The sequence below is a fragment of the Exophiala viscosa genome (assembly GCF_022695815.1).
Source record: "Exophiala viscosa unplaced genomic scaffold EDD37scaffold_2, whole genome shotgun sequence".
NCBI classification, from domain to species: Eukaryota; Fungi; Ascomycota; class Eurotiomycetes; order Chaetothyriales; family Herpotrichiellaceae; genus Exophiala; species Exophiala viscosa.
In genome coordinates, this window is record NW_026944354.1 from 2281480 (window position 1) to 2297142 (window position 15663).

Sequence of the window (15663 nt, forward strand, 5' to 3'; positions counted from 1 at the left end):
GATCACGTTTGGACAGCGGGTTGACTCTTCATGTGTGTGATATGTTCAGATATGGATGTTTTAATCAGGTGGAAGATACAAGATGAAATATAATGATTTGATGCGGCCTCGCAGCCTAGCATGATCATAAGAAAGGTTGGTTAAAAGAGTACAAGCGCCTCATCGGCGACTAAAGCACTCTAAAAGACGTTGATATTAAGCTTTGTGGCTTCCATTTTCCTAACTTAGTGCTGTTTTGTTGACAGGTTGGCGCCGACTGTAGGGCTGCGGCCGTGCGCTGTGGATAATAAATGCACGGATTTTATTTATGCCTTTGAAACTTACGAGGCCTGAAGCCGTCATCCTATTTTCCCTTTCAGAGTATTAGGGGCCCAAGCATGGCCGCGTGTTTCATCAACTGACATGCTGTGGGGCAGGACCTGAAGAACTGTTTTGTTTCGAAACTTCGATATACATAAAGTTGTTGATCATGTTTGGCGAACAACATTTGGGACCTCCTGCATGGTTGCCTTGCTGCTGATACAGTCAGAGCAGGCCAACCGTCTCTTCACTGCTGGAAGGTTCAGTTTTCCTTGACGGTTGCCACGCCTGATTTGGTGACGGCCTTTCCTTTTTTAATCAATGCTGTTTGATCTTTCACCTCGTTCCATCGTCAACCTGAATTTACACAATTAAGCCTGGCTCAGTCTGCCACGATAGCGACATCGGCCACCTATGAACACGAGCTAAACGGGAACGGCAGGCCTGAGTTCCGGTAGCAATTGAGTCATTTGGCAGTTGACAACGCGACATTTCGAATGAGTTCTCTACGACGTCCACTTCCTTGTATATACCTCGACCATGACCCCCGCGAGGCGCGCTCTCGTCTGCGTGGCCATTGCGACCATCCTGGGTCTACTACTGTATTACCGATCTGTCAGCTCTTCTCTCACTATCAAGTCGCTACGGAGTAGTGTACCTCAAGTCATTGGACTCGGAGATTTGTTTGACTCAGAGGATGAATATGAGCAAGACCCCTTTCTCGGCTTGGGCGCCCATCACCGGCTGACTCCGGCAACCACAAATTCAACACAAGCAGCTACCCCAAAGCCCACAGGCCCCATTGCTTTCGGAGAGAAACCTTTCGGGCTGAAGACCTTCACGCGAAACCTTGTCATGGCCAGGACGAAGGAGGAGAACGTTACCTGGCTCGACGAAGTAGATCTAGGCCCGGAGATCAATAGGATGATCTACGTTGCCGACGACCCAACTGCTCCATTACACCCACCGAAAAACAAAGCGCACGAAGTCATGATTTACTTGACCTATATCATCGACTTTTACGATGAGCTACCAGACATCAGCATCTTCATGCACTCTCATCGCTTTGCGTGGCACAATGATGACTTGTTGAACTGGGATGCGAGCGAGATGATTAAGCGATTGAGTGGTGAAAGAGTACAACGGCAGGGCTACATGAACATGAGATGCCATTGGATACCCGGATGCCCCGAATGGATTCATCCCGGCCGAGTTGAACCAGATCACGAAAAGCTGGAGCAGTCGTTGATGGCGGACGCTTGGGCTGAATTGTTTCCGCTCAAACCAATTCCCGACGTCCTGGCTCAACCTTGCTGCTCCCAATTCGCACTGAGTCGAAACAAGATCCGCGAACTTCCCCGGGAGACATACTCACACTTTCGAGATTGGATTTTGCGATCCGACATTCGAGATTCCATGAGTGGGCGAGTCTTCGAATACCTTTGGCAGGTCATATTCACGGATCAGGCTACCTTTTGCCCCAATCAGCGATCATGCTATTGCGATGGCTTCGGCGTCTGCTTTGAAACTGAGGAGACATTTGACAAGTGGTTCGAGGTTAGGTACTACAAGATGAAGGCCGAGCAAGAGCTCCAAGAATGGGAGGACCAATTTCAGGCGATCGAGAAGTATCGCAAAAACGGCAAGTTGCAGGGAATCGAGGGCGATGATCTTGAGATCCCCGAGTTTGGAAAGAAAGAAAAGCTCCAGGCCGCCATTGGCGAGATGGAAGCCGATATGGAAGATCAAAGACTACAGGCTCTTCAGAGAGGTGTGGACCCGAAAATGAGAGCTGAGAGTGATGGGAGAGACTGGAAAGAGGGCGAAGGGTACTGAATTGCTTCACTGGTTTCGCCCATCCCAAGGTGGATGCGTGATGGCAGCCCATATGTGTTTTGCATGACTGAGATGGGCGTTGATGTACAGCAGTCTATCGGCGTTGCTTTCGCTGGGGCAGGAAGTCAGCTTTATACCATTTACGACCACGGCATATATAGAGCAAAAGGAATGACACGGAATAGAGGGTGTCGAATATACTGTACAATCTCTTATTGATTTCTCGTATCATGGTATGTAGCCGATTTAGGGGGTGGAGGTGAATAAACTGGGACCTACAGTACCTACTGTACTAGTAGGTACGTAGGCACTCGTGTAACGCCACCTTTTGGAGTTGTTAGGCTGCGATTTAATGGCTTGCGGAGGAACATCGAGGAAACACGAAATTGAAGTGAACACCTTTCGTCTACCACAAGAACACCGCAATCGTTTTTGGTGCATCATTGGCATCCACTGGTGATCGAATATTGCCGGTGATAGTTTTCTTCTTCATCGCGTTCTGTGCGCTCACGGACCTGCACAAGTTGCGGTGCATGATGGCCTCAAGTACGATTGACATCCCGTGAGACAGTCTGCATCGCGATCAGCAAACACCATGCCGCCGCGAATGAGAATGAGATGGACGGCCTACGCCGGGGTACGTACGCACATGATCCTGTGACATTGTCGTGAAAGACTTCGTTGCAGGTGTTTGGCATTTACTAACGCATGTCTATGCAGTTCTCTACAGCCCTGGCTGGCGGCGTTATCCTCAAGGCTCTTGCACAACGACCGAACTTCTATTCTGCAGCCGTGTACTTGTCGCAGTCTTCGGCCAATCTTATGATCCTGACGAACCTCCTCTTTGTTGTGGCGTGCACCTTCCTGCTTGGACTTCAGAAGCTCCTTTATGGAACCCTGCGGCCGATCGAGATTGAACAGCTATATGAGAAGGCATGGTTCGCGGTCACCGAAACATGTCTCGCCATGACCGTGTTCAGAGGAGAGCTGGGCCTGCCGTTCCTCGCAATGTTCTTTGCCCTGCTCACTGGGAAGGTTTGGGGCTGGATAGGAGAGGGTCGCGTGGAGGTGCTGGAACAACAACCACCAAGGAACCCGAGGCTTTTCCACACCCGTCTCGCGCTCAGTCTCGGCTTGAGTGTCGCTTTCGATCTGACTATGCTGGAATATGTGGTGAAGCAAGTAATGAAGATGGCTCGGCCAGACATGATGGTCATGTTCGGCTTCGAGTTCGCAGTGCTGTCTATTACGAGCATTGGAACTGCGGCCAGATATGCTGTCAATCTGGTCGAAATTGGCATTCTTCGAGAACAAAAGCGCCAGCGGATAGATCAGTTGAAGAGAGAGAGAGCCGAAGCAGCGGTTGCAGAATTCCAGGCGGCCCAGACACGAGAAGCTGCCGCTACAAGCACCACTGATGCTACTACGACGGACCCGATCCCAACCCAACGCACCGCCGAACAGGTAGCCCAAGAAGCCTTGAATCAACCAGTGGACGAAGCCGAGGTTGAAGTCGAGGGCTGGGAAGAGAAAGGCCGTTACATGTTCTACCTCAACCTTGCCACGGACTTTTTCAAGCTTGTGATCTATTTGGCGTTCTTCTTCATTCTTCTTGTTTTCTATGGGTTGCCGATACATATTTTACGAGATGTGTTCTTGACGATGCGATCATTCTTGAAGCGAATTTCGGATTTCATGAAATACCGAGCAGCAACGCGGGACATGAATGCGAGGTATCCAGATGCCACGGCGGAGGATATTGGACGGGAAGATGTCTGCATAATTTGCAGAGAGGAGATGCATCCATATCAACCTGCAGCTCCCCAGGAAGGTCAGCCACCGCAACCGCCAAATCCAGTTGCGGAGAGGATGCGACCAAAGAAGCTACCTTGTGGACATGTGCTGCACTTTTCTTGTCTCAGGAGCTGGCTTGAAAGACAGCAAATATGCCCAACTTGCAGAGCCAACGTCGTGCGACCTGCCGGGACACAGGCAGGTACAGACAATGCCGGAGCAGGGGCAGGAGCACCAGCAGCAGGTGGACAGCCTCGGCCAGACAGACAGGGACCACGAGTCTATCAGTTAGGTCCGTTACGGATAGGGGTCGGCGCAGCGAGGGGCAACAATATGTTTGAAGAACTTCAACAACAGCTTGCTCAGGTGGGCGGTGCTGCTCATCCTCCAGCAAATCTAAATCCAGATCCGAACGCACCACGACAGTTTGGGGTGGGATTTCGATGGGCAAGAGGACGAGGTCGCCCGGGAGACACAAATATGACAACAGAAAATCATCTAGATGCGCTTGGACAGCAAATCCAACGTGAGGTCAACGATCTGGCACGGAACTCGGCCGAACTGAGCCTTCTTCGGTCAATGCAGACTGAACTACAGAGACTGCGGGCGACCAGGGGAATGCCAATACAGCCTGCCGCCACAGCACAAGCTACGCAAGGCGCCGAAGCTGCTAGCAGTACCAACAACATCCAATCAGGACAATGGAACGTCACGCGGCTGGAAGGAGGTGGTCAACAGGATGTCATACAAGCGGGAAATGACCGGTTACCACCAGGCCTTACACTACCGGAAGGTTGGTCAATGATGCCTCTGCATGCTGTGCAAAACACCGCATCCATGCAATTTCCGTCCGCACCGAACAACGCCCTACCAGGCTTCCCGCCTTGGCCTGTTCAATTACCAGGTTTTCCGGGTGGGCAGATGTTCCCGGGAGCAGTGCCACCATTCAATGCTCCTTTTGCCGGCTTCCCTCCACCATTCGCCAACCGAAACGTGCCGAATGCGATGAATCATGTACCAACCGCGCAACCACACGGAAATGGACTTCAAGCTCCAGGACAAGTAGCGCCTCAAGGAGAGCCTCAGATTCAGCCGCCTACTCATCTCCAGGGAAATGGTCAAGGCATGAGTCTACCGACGTGGGATACTCTTGGTGGCCCACCGGTTGCACCAGATCCAGCTGGAGGAGCAGGTGGTGATTCACGTCCTGCTGTTGCAGCTCCTACCTCGATGTCGACGTCTGCACAACAAGAAGCAAGTGGGCGTCCTGATATCGAAGTTCCCAATCCTACGTCTGCAGAAGCGGACGATTTCGGTCGGCTTGCTGGCGAGGCGGACATACCTCAGATGGTGAACGGACATCAAGCAACGCCCCATTCCTCTTTTCAGACCTCTCAACCTCTGCCATCGTGGGGTTTCGGCGCTTCATCCGGCGCTGGTGGAAGTGGCAGCAGTGCTACTCAACCGAATGGCGGTCATAATGAAGACAATAATCACGACGAGCATTCGACGTCTGCTGAGCAGTCAACATCGCAGAAGTCGGGAGCGAACCCTAAAAGTGCTACCGTTGAGGATTTGGTGGAAGATCCGGATTGAGCAACAATGTGCTGTGGCTGCACAATGTATTGAATAGCAACCTTGAGCATTAGCCAGGAGTCATGGGAAATACATGATATTAGTGTCCATGAAGTTGGAAGGCTCCCGGCCAACGAAGCGTCACTTGCGTCTAACCCGAGCGACGCTCATGTGACACCGCGACTGTGGCAAAATAGGCTACGTGGCTGCGAAGTTTAGGCGCAATTTACACGTTAGAAAGGCGGAAGTTGAACGCCCTCACTTGAGAGCAGCGAGCATCAACCACTGGTTTGTTGTCTATTCTTCATCCCTGCAGCAGCCGTAAAGCTGACGAGTCAGAACTGGAGTTCCATCTGCAGGGAGAACTAAAGTCTGAAACAGCCTCCAAACAAGCGACAGTTCGCGCAATAGGCCTGCCCGTTGCTGCGCCCCTCTTCCAACATCAAAAAGCTGGTGGCTTGCAACGTCCACCTACTGTGCACCCAGCCTGGAATTGTGTTGTCGACGACGTGGCCAACTTCACTTAAATTTTTCGCTCTGTACATCTTTCATTTACTTTCACATTGTTGAGTCTTCGCGTACCAAGATCTTTGCAGTGACGGACCAGAGAAGACTTCCTTCGACCTAAAAGTGGAAGTGGCGTTCTGCATCACCGTGACAAGGGTCCTTGAGTCCGTGCAAACACATACGCCACCGAACTCGACGACTTCAACTTTCCTCGAAATCCTGCGTTGACTTGTTCTGCGGCCAGCTTTTGGGTGCCAGACTCTTTTCATACTGCAATCCCTCGAGTTCTCCACGAGCGAAGCACGTCCATTGACAAGTTGGAGATACAATGGATCCGTCAAGCATATTCCGACGCCAACTCAACACCGATTCTAATGACGATGGGAGCGACACTTACAATGGATACTGGTGGTATAGCACTGTATGCCTGTCTTCTTGAACCTTTGCGATTATACAGCTAACGATATCCTCCGCACAGACTGCCTACGCTATCAAATGGGCTGTGATAGCCGCGATCCTTGTACTATTCTTCCTCTTCTTCGTCGGCGGATACCTGCATGCCAGAAGAAGGATGCGTAAGGGTCTTCCTCCGTTGGCATATCATAGGGTACGTCTTGTTTTGTCTTCCGAGTTAGATTTTTGCTGGAGATGTGTTTACTGACGGCCTTCTTCAGTGGTTGGTCCCAAGAGCACAACGAATTGCTTTCGCCCAACGATATCCTCAATACGCGCATCAAGTTGGAATGTACAGAACGACACAAACTCCTTACGGTCATGGTCACGCATATCCCATGGGAGTTTATGGGCCACCTCCACCTGCATATCACGAGCCAGACTATGTGCCTGCGTACACGCCGCAAGCACCGAACAAGGTCGATCCCGATCAGAATAAGCAGTTCGTCCCTCCTTATGGACCTCCGCCTCCGCCAAATGCTGCAGGTGGACTCGGCGTGCCGAGTGGGGAGCCAAGTCAGCCTGCTAGGGCGTTCAGTCCGTCTGGAAGGGCTTGATTCAGTACATGCTTTGGGAGAGTGCCAAAAGTTGAACACAAATTGTGAGAATATGAGGCTGGAGGGTGCTCGAAGCACAAACAAAAGCTTCCGGCTATTGAAAACCACACTGTACAAGGGGTATCATCTATGAAACATTGACATCCAAAACTCCAGGCTAAAAGGCATGTAGATGTAAAAACAGGCGCTTCATTCGATCTCCATCATATCAAAGTCTTCATCTCGGTGCGACGAGTGATCCGTCGCAGCATCATCTAGCTCAAGGTCATGGTCATGACTACCTTGTTGCACTGCTTCCTGTCTTTCTCGCTCTCTTTGCTCTTCTGCTTGCTTCTCCCTGGCTCGCGCACGCGCTGCAATGATGGCCAGTCTCACCGCGTCTCCTTCTTCGGGTATACTGATGCTGGCGGGATCCCGGTATAGAACTAAAGCAGTGTTCGTACTCTCCGGTGTTGACGCTGCTTGACGGTTCTGCAACAGCTTCTGAGGAATGGAAGAGACCTTCTTGTCGACGTCAGGAAGGAAGACGGTAGACGCGGCCGCTGCTTCGTCGGCTTCGATTCGTGCAATCTCAGCATCCAGATCATTGATAATGACCCGGTGCGGAGTATCGTCCACGGTCATAAACTCCGAGTCGGGTAGTGTTGGAGGTTCGTAAGAGGGAGTTGTGTCGTAGTCATGGTTCTCGAATGACGGAGGTGCAGGCCGTATATCTGTGTCCGCAACGAGAGGTCTGTACGTGACGCCTGATGGCGAGGGCTGTGGTTGCGGCACCGCATGATTCAAGCGGAGTTTCTTGAATTGCGACGATATGTTCGACTGGGCGTCGAATTCATCTTCGGCTTTCCGCTTGCCCACGAGAGTGCTGCGATGCTCGTTCGGGGACGACCACACTGAGGCCGGGGCCGCAGTGGCGTAGGGTGCCATTGGTGGTAATAAGTCGACTTGTTGTAGATAAGGTGCATGTGAGGAAGTCATCGGGACTGGGCTGGAACTGAGATCCTCTTCTCCAATTCCAAGGCTCCCTTCAACTTCTTTTCCTTTATCCTTCCTTGCAGCGACGAATACAACTTGCTTCGAGGTCGAGATCGTGACTTGACATTGTCCAGTAGCATCTGGGAATCTTGCGGTGCGACGACAAGATCCACGCTCTGAGCTTGATATAGGGTCTGTTGGTCTGGAAGGTGCGAGAATTGGATGCAAAGCATCGGCGGCGGAGCTGCGATTTGGAGAGCTGCGCGCTTCTCCTCTGCAGTCCACACCATTGTCACCGCGCAGACCCCTCGATTCAGAAATTTGGTCCTGACTCACAATTCCGGCGTACAATTTATTCGGTCTTGTTGCACGGTTGGTCTACAAGGCTCTACGAGGCAGGCAGGCTTGTCGAATCCTAGAAGTCGTCCATTTTGCAGCAACTTCAGTCATTCGAGCCGGAAGTGGGATTTTTCGACTGGTGTGAGCAATTCGACAGTGCGCCGGCACACGACCAGAAGGATGGCTTCGAACACTACGGAAGAAGCTCAGCAATGGAGCGCTCCGGTGGTGAGAGATACGTTTCTCAAGTTCTTTGAGGAGCGTGGACACACATTTGGTGGGTTCTTGGATTCGCATCTAAACTCCTAGATGCGCCTCTGCAAGCTGAACGCTTACTGACTGGTCCGACAGTGAGATCGTCGCCTGTTGTACCTCTGTCCGATCCTACGCTGCTTTTCACCAATGCTGGTATGAACCAGTTCAAACCGATATTCCTTGGTACCGTCGATCCTACGAGCAAGGAAGGCCAGTACAAACGAGCGGTCAATTCGCAAAAATGCATACGTGCGGGCGGAAAACACAATGATCTCGACGATGTCGGCAAGGACAGCTATCACCATACTTTCTTTGAGATGTTGGGGAACTGGTCGTTCGGAGACTATTTCAAGAAGGAGGCTATCACATACTCGTGGGATCTTCTAACGAAAGTGTTCGGACTGGACCCGGACAGGCTGTATGTCACCTACTTTGAAGGTAACGAGGCTGGAGGACTGGAACCCGACCTCGAAGCCAAAGAGCTATGGAAGAGTGTTGGTGTCGCCGACGACCATATTTTGCCTGGCGATATGAAGGACAACTTCTGGGAGATGGGTGATCAAGGTCCATGCGGTCCCTGTTCCGAAGTCCACTACGATCGAATTGGTGGGGGAAGAAACGCTGCCCACCTTGTCAACCAGGATGATCCCAATGTACTGGAGATCTGGAACAACGTGTTCATCCAGTACAACCGTGAACCCGACAAGAGCCTACGGCCGTTGCCGAATAAGCATGTCGATACTGGTATGGGCTTCGAGCGGTTGGTCAGCGTGCTGCAGGATAAGATGTCCAACTATGACACCGATGTGTTCACGCCAATATTCGAGCGAATTCAAGAGGTTACCGGAGCCAGACCGTACTCGGGCAAATTTGGCGAGGAGGACGTGGACGGTGTCGACACCGCATATCGAGTCGTTGCGGACCACGTACGAACGTTGACCTTCGCCATCAGTGACGGCGGCATCCCTAACAACGAAGGAAGAGGGTACGTCGTCCGAAGAGTGCTGCGCCGTGGTGCTCGATATGCTAGGAAATACTTCAATGTTGACATTGGAGACTTTTTCTCCAAGATCGTGCCAACATTAGTGGAACAAATGGGTGGTATGTTCAAAGAAATCGTTGGCAAGGAGGATGAGGTCAAGGAGATCCTCAACGAGGAAGAACTCTCGTTCGCCAAAACCCTGGACAGAGGAGAGCGTCAATTTGAGGTCTATGCACAAAAGAGCCAAGCTCAAGGCTTGAAGAGTCTACATGGTGCTGATGTATGGAGATTGTACGACACATTCGGCTTCCCAGTGGATCTAACGAGGCTGATGGCTGAGGAGAGAGGTCTTTCCATCGACGACAACGAATTCGAGGCCGCAAGATTACGTGCCAAAGAAGCTAGCAAGGGCGAGAAGAAGGCCGCCAGTGACTTGCTTAAATTGGACGTACACGATCTCGGCGAACTCGAGAAGATGCCGGGCGTCACAAAGACGGACGACAGTGCGAAGTACGGTCGGGACAACATCACCGGCACTATCCAGGCTATCTATCATGCGAAGAAGTTCCACCCTGATACAAAGAGCATTCCGGAAGGCGACCAGATTGGCATCATTCTTGACAAAACATGCTTCTACGCAGAGCAAGGTGGTCAAGAATATGACACCGGTCGAATTGTTATCGACGGACAAGCGGAGCTTGAGGTAGAGAATGTACAGCTCTATGCTGGCTATGTCTTACATACTGGCTACATGAAGTATGGCCATTTCTCGGTGGCAGACAAGGCAATCTGTGAGTATGACGAGCTCCGAAGATGGCCTATTCGGAACAATCATACCGGTACACATATTCTCAACTTTGCTCTGCGGGAAGTCTTGGGCGATGGTATTGATCAGAGAGGCTCTCTGGTCGCGCAGGAGAAGCTTCGATTCGATTTCAGTCACAAAGCGGCGGTGTCAGATGCTGATTTGCAGAAGGTCGAAGACATTTCGACAGAGTATATCCGGCAAAATTGTCCGGTATATGCCAAAGAAGTGCCCTTAACCATCGCGCACGAGATCGCCGGGCTCAGAGCTGTCTTTGGCGAAACATATCCGGATCCTGTGCGGGTTGTCTCTGTTGGGGTCGAAGTCGATGATATCCTGAAAAATGTCAAGGATGATCGATGGAAGACGGTCAGTATCGAGTTCTGCGGTGGTACGCACGTGAAAGCCACTGCCGATATCAAGGACTTAGTTGTGCTTGAAGAAAGTGGTATTGCGAAGGGCATTCGAAGAATAATCGCTGTCACTGGCGAGGGTGCATATCAGGTACAACAAGTGGCTGAGGAATTCTCTGAGAAGCTCAAGAAGTTGGAAGGCATGCCTTTCAGTGCGTCCAAGGAGTCAGAAGCCAAGACGATACAGGCTGAGCTCAACAACTTGTCGATATCGGCTGTGAAGAAGTCCCAGTTCAGAGAGCGGATGGCCAAGATTAGCAAAGAGGTTCTGGATCAGCAGAAGAAATTGCAGAAGGAGGAACTCAAGAAGGCTACCGATACGATAACCCAGTATTTCGAGAAGAACAAAGACAGCAAAGCGGCGGTTCTGAGGTTACCGATTGGTGGCAATGCCAAGATTGTGCCGGACGTTGTCAAGCATGTCCAGACAAAACTCAAGGACAAGAGTGTTTATGTTGTCGTTGCGGATGAGAAGGATCCTGAGGGTAAGGTGTTCCATGGATGTTTTGTGAGTCCGGTAAGTCAAGCTTCCATGGTCTAGCGGGTCGGTTCATGTACTAATTCGGCATTGCAGGATGGCACGAAAGCTGGCATCACATCGGCCGACTGGTCGTCCCAGGTGTCGCAGCTTGTAGGTGGTAAGGCTGGTGGAAAAGCGCCTGTTGCCATTGGTACAGGCACGGATCAGTCGAAGGTCGATGATGCGCTGAATGCCGCGACGGAGTACCTTGAGAAGTTTAAGCTGTGAGCATAGTTCGGCTCGAATGGCCTTTTCGAATTGCATTCCCAGGTTACAGCCCAGGAACCGTTGTTGTTCGACGGCGTTGTATGGGCGGTGGACATCAAAACCAATGGCCGAGCTGCAATGCTGAACCACGATCGAGCAAGCTGGCGGCGCCTGATCAATTGATTTCGCGCTGATAGTGTCGTGAACAGCATCTCGAACGGAGAGTATGGGACACTGGGCTTTTGGGGCATGTACAGCGAGAAGTTATGCGCTTGCATGCTGTAGGAGGACTTGTGCTAGTGACAAATTGAGCATATCCGCTTGATGCATGTACAAGTACGAAAGCCCCTTCCGGATAGAGAACAGAGATACCATTTTCTGCATCCAAGATAGTAGGACTTTTAGGGAGACCTCTGAAGAAGCCAGCGTTCACCCAATCGGAAGCCTGAAACGCGTCTGCCATACCACCAATCACAAGAGCAGTATGCTACCTAATTGGGATACAATGACGAGGTGAGGAGAAGAGTTGCATGACGTCGAAAGTACGTCTTTGAATGAGGTTTCTCGATGAGACAGCGGTTGACATCTGACAACTCGTGATTCTCTGCATTAGACATCACACGACCAAATACATAACACAATTTCAGGATCTGTAAGAGAAGACGGGACATGCCAAGTCTTCGTCCTATCTACAACTACTGCACGAACCCTCACAGCATCAACGTCGAGCAACCGCGATAGCTTCTCAGCTTAGACCTTCGCCGACTGCAACCCCCTTACTCAAAGGTCCAGTTTGTCTCCCAGACAACTCTCCACGACACGCATCGCAGCCATGAAGTTCCCTGGAGGATGTTATTGCAAGAAGATCCGGTATGAGATCGAGCTTGAGGATGCGGATAAGGCGAGGACGAGTCTCTGCCACTGCAAGAACTGCAAGGTATGTCTCCATTTGCTCTCCGTCCTGCTCTTACGCTGGTGAGGTGTGTCGAAGAGTGGTATCACTAACGGTGAGTCCGCAGAAATTCACCGGTGGACCATTTGGGGTGACAACGAAGATCCCAAAGAGCAGTTATACTGTTACCCAGGGCAAGGAGAAGATCACGGAGCATGAAATGGATAATGGTGCCGGGACACTTTTACATCGGGAGTTTTGCAATGAGTGCGGGAGTCCGTTGTTGGAGTACGGTGTAAGTTGCCCCTAACGCACCAAAAGAGCCTTGTCCTTGGGCCTGGCAGTTGAGGTAATGTCTTCTTACATTTCTGGAAATAGGCCAATGCGGGAGAAAATATTTACATCTTTTACGGGACGCTGGACAAACCGACTGATCTGCCGCCGAAGGGAGAGTTCTTTTGCAGCAAGCGGGACAACTGGATGCCCGAGATTCCAAGTATGTCTTTCCCTCGATGACGGTGCCTTTTCATTTGGGGTGTGGCTAACTTTGACAGATATCTTCCACAAGCAGAAGATCCAGGAGTGAACAGGTCCGGGGGCGGTGATGGTGACTAGGAGCGCGTCAAGACTCAGCAAGGTACTGGAAGTTGGTTGTCACGCCATGTTACTGGTGGGGTGCTTGCCGTTGTCAACATCTTTCGATGTCATTTAGTGGTGGTCATTGATAGAGTGTGGTTCGCCGGCGAGGAACTTTTACGGATGTACTTACTCTACGCAAGCCGTACTCGAGTTTGAGAACATTCTTCTCTTGACCAGGGGCCTATGCCTCGTGCCACGTATCTCCATACATCCCAGCCCTCTCGAAACAACAGAACCGAACACAGCTTCCAGTGTCAATGGAGAAGCTCGTCCTTGAGCACTCACATAATTACGGTTCGTCGTCTGTTCTCAACCCCTCGATCAAAGGAGAGTCATGCAACACTGGTTGGGATTCCTTATCGACACGGCACTTTTGGAGACTGTGCCATATGCTCGATTCCCGCGTAAATCTCCCCAATTTGTGACTCCAAGTGAATGCAGACACGCAAAACGTTTTGCTTAGTTTATGACATCCTCCTGTCTCTGTTCCATGTTCCAACGTCTCTTCTCTTCCCTTCCGCCTTTCTTTTATCTTCAATTCGACATCATCAACCTCGCGGCGTCATGTCTTCGTGCACCCAATGCTTCCTCTTCGGGATGCGCACCAGCTGGCCTTTGCGCAGGCACTCAGTAGCAAGGTAGGTCGTGTTATTGCGCAGTGGGTGCTCCGACGTGGCTGAGGCTATTCGTACGGTGCTCACACGTCTATCCTTTGAGCCTGGCCATCTTCAACTTGGGTGGCTGTTCTACCAGCTCTGATAGTTCTTCGAAGGCATGCTCATTGTCTCTTGGGTCCTACTATCACCACCGTCATCGAAGTATTGATGTGTGGTAAGATGTCGTCACTTTCCTTGCCAGAAGCCTGCGATCTGTTGTCCGAGTGGTCGCCGATGGCTTCATGCGGTCCAAAGGTTTGTTCCCATTCGCACTGTTTCTTTCAACCGAACAAGGTTCGTACTCGGAAGTCGGGAACGTCTTGAGGACATCGGCCATGTATTGTGCTTGAAGCTTGGGAGGATGAGAATGAGAAAGCTGCTCGGCATTGCGGTTGGACGGCGGCAGTGCTTCCTCATCAATCTGAGGCAAGTACACTATACCAACAGGTCACCGTCGGAACTCCATGCTCATCCCGTGGCTGTTGAAATCGATCACACGGGTGGACTGGTCGTCGTCATCTGTGGTCGATGAGGTGGGCGCACCCCTCTACACTATCGCCATACATCCTATGTCATTCGTCGATGCTACTGATATCCTCCGAAGGTCCCACCTACCTCGTCATCGTCCTTGCCGTCGTCGACCTTGTTTACATCTTGCTCCTTCCGGAATAGCGTTTGGTCGCCTCCCAAGTACTTCTGGTGCGTCTTCTTCCTCTCTCTCTTTTCTTTTCTTCGGCACGCAAGACAGCAGCAATGTATGCATATCATTCCCCCACCATGCATGTGTAGTGACGCTAACGCGCATAGTACAGATCAATACTCACACACACTCGTTTTTGTCGCTCTTTGTATGTCCTTCGCAATGCTGGCTGAGGGTACACGCGCTAACGGTCTACAGAACTAACTTCAGTCACTGCTTTGGTCTTGCTGCCCTGACGCCCGCCAGGCACATATTCTTTTTTTATTTTTACGATGGCATGGTACGTGGCTCTCAATGGTGTTCTTTGCATCCTTCTAACGGGCGTACAACAGTCCACCAGTGGAGTGCGTGTGTGCGGTGCCCTCGCTGCCCACATGGGTGGTTTGGGGTGCTGTTGCCGGCGGGTTGTCCGCCATGGTTGAGGTCGGGCTTTGGGCCTAGGAGGCCTACGAGAGCAGGCGGGCCCGCCGGGGCAACGCTGCCGCTGGTGTCGCGGCGTGAGCGGGTCGGTTCTTTTCCTGCTTGCAGGTTTTCTCCAACCTAAAAAAAAAGGAATAATACACATCCTTACATCAGAGAGAAAAAACAAAAAAAATGACGACCAGGTCACCGCCTCCTCGCGGCGTCGTCGGTAACTGGAGAAACCCAGGCCAAGGGTGACCACCCAATCTCTGAAAGTATCATTTGGCACGCGGAAGTCTTCCCATCCACTGAAGAGACAAGTGCAAAGAATGCTTGAAGGACAACTGCGCCATCGCTCATGCCATCAAGTCTAATATCGATACGATCCAAGCTCCGCCCGAAATCAACACGCTCAACTCAGCTCGCTCCTCGCTTGAGATCATGAAGCACCCTCACTGCAAGGCACATGCACTATACAAATCAACGTCCGAACCAACCGCTCTGCAAGCCAATCTGAACATGATACACCTAATATCAAGTCAACCACTTTTCGAAGCTCACTCGCGCCTCACATCATCCTCGTGCTCGGACCATCACTATGCCGACTCACAGAATACCTGCTCAACCACTTCAGACGGTCTTTTTTCCCCAATGGGGCTTTTTTCGGCCTGTCAAGAGCGAGGACATTTACCACATCCTGTCAACCCGTTTCTGTGTACCTGCGGCCGCCTTTTTCCCCTCCCAGTGAGGGTTTTTGGCACGTCAAAACAATGCACGCAAATCTTCGCGACGTCGAACCTCACTTACATCTTCTTCGACCCTGCTGCACCAGCGCATTCAATCGCGACACTTCGAC

The 15663-nt window shown here is 51.4% G+C and overlaps 6 protein-coding genes across 6 annotated transcripts; 5 read left to right on the forward strand and 1 right to left on the reverse strand.

Annotated features, from left to right (window-relative positions):
- Positions 1 to 632: 632 nt before the first annotated feature.
- Positions 633 to 2486, forward strand: EDD37DRAFT_261070 (uncharacterized protein). Its single transcript, XM_062810823.1, has one exon. It carries the CDS (start codon positions 841 to 843, stop codon positions 2134 to 2136), a length of 1296 nt encoding a protein of 431 aa, XP_062673304.1. The 5' UTR covers positions 633 to 840; the 3' UTR covers positions 2137 to 2486.
- Positions 2487 to 2731: 245 nt separating this feature from the next.
- On the forward strand, positions 2732 to 4767 carry EDD37DRAFT_554897 (uncharacterized protein; the record flags this gene model as incomplete). The annotated part of the gene is made up of 2 exons (XM_062813695.1): positions 2732 to 2773; positions 2857 to 4767. Coding segments are annotated over 2 exons (1953 nt in total), but the record flags the coding sequence as incomplete, so codon positions are not given.
- Positions 4768 to 6195: 1428 nt separating this feature from the next.
- On the forward strand, positions 6196 to 7161 carry EDD37DRAFT_261181 (uncharacterized protein). Its single transcript, XM_062810824.1, has 3 exons — positions 6196 to 6433; positions 6491 to 6619; positions 6687 to 7161. Exons 1-3 carry the CDS (start codon positions 6341 to 6343, stop codon positions 7020 to 7022), a joined length of 558 nt encoding a protein of 185 aa, XP_062673306.1. The 5' UTR covers positions 6196 to 6340; the 3' UTR covers positions 7023 to 7161.
- Positions 7162 to 7211: 50 nt separating this feature from the next.
- Positions 7212 to 7949, reverse strand: EDD37DRAFT_647096 (uncharacterized protein; the record flags this gene model as incomplete). The annotated part of the gene is made up of 1 exon (XM_062817821.1): positions 7212 to 7949. The coding sequence occupies one exon, from the start codon at positions 7947 to 7949 to the stop codon at positions 7212 to 7214; it is 738 nt and encodes a 245-aa protein (XP_062673307.1).
- Positions 7950 to 8492: 543 nt separating this feature from the next.
- On the forward strand, positions 8493 to 11711 carry EDD37DRAFT_677318 (alanyl-tRNA synthetase). The gene is made up of 3 exons (XM_062819604.1): positions 8493 to 8613; positions 8688 to 11308; positions 11366 to 11711. Exons 1-3 carry the CDS (start codon positions 8517 to 8519, stop codon positions 11537 to 11539), a joined length of 2892 nt encoding a protein of 963 aa, XP_062673308.1. The 5' UTR covers positions 8493 to 8516; the 3' UTR covers positions 11540 to 11711.
- Positions 11712 to 12239: 528 nt separating this feature from the next.
- Positions 12240 to 13114, forward strand: EDD37DRAFT_261300 (Mss4-like protein). The gene is made up of 4 exons (XM_062810826.1): positions 12240 to 12455; positions 12538 to 12705; positions 12789 to 12906; positions 12965 to 13114. The coding sequence occupies exons 1-4, from the start codon at positions 12351 to 12353 to the stop codon at positions 12994 to 12996; spliced, it is 423 nt and encodes a 140-aa protein (XP_062673309.1). The 5' UTR covers positions 12240 to 12350; the 3' UTR covers positions 12997 to 13114.
- Positions 13115 to 15663: the final 2549 nt, after the last annotated feature.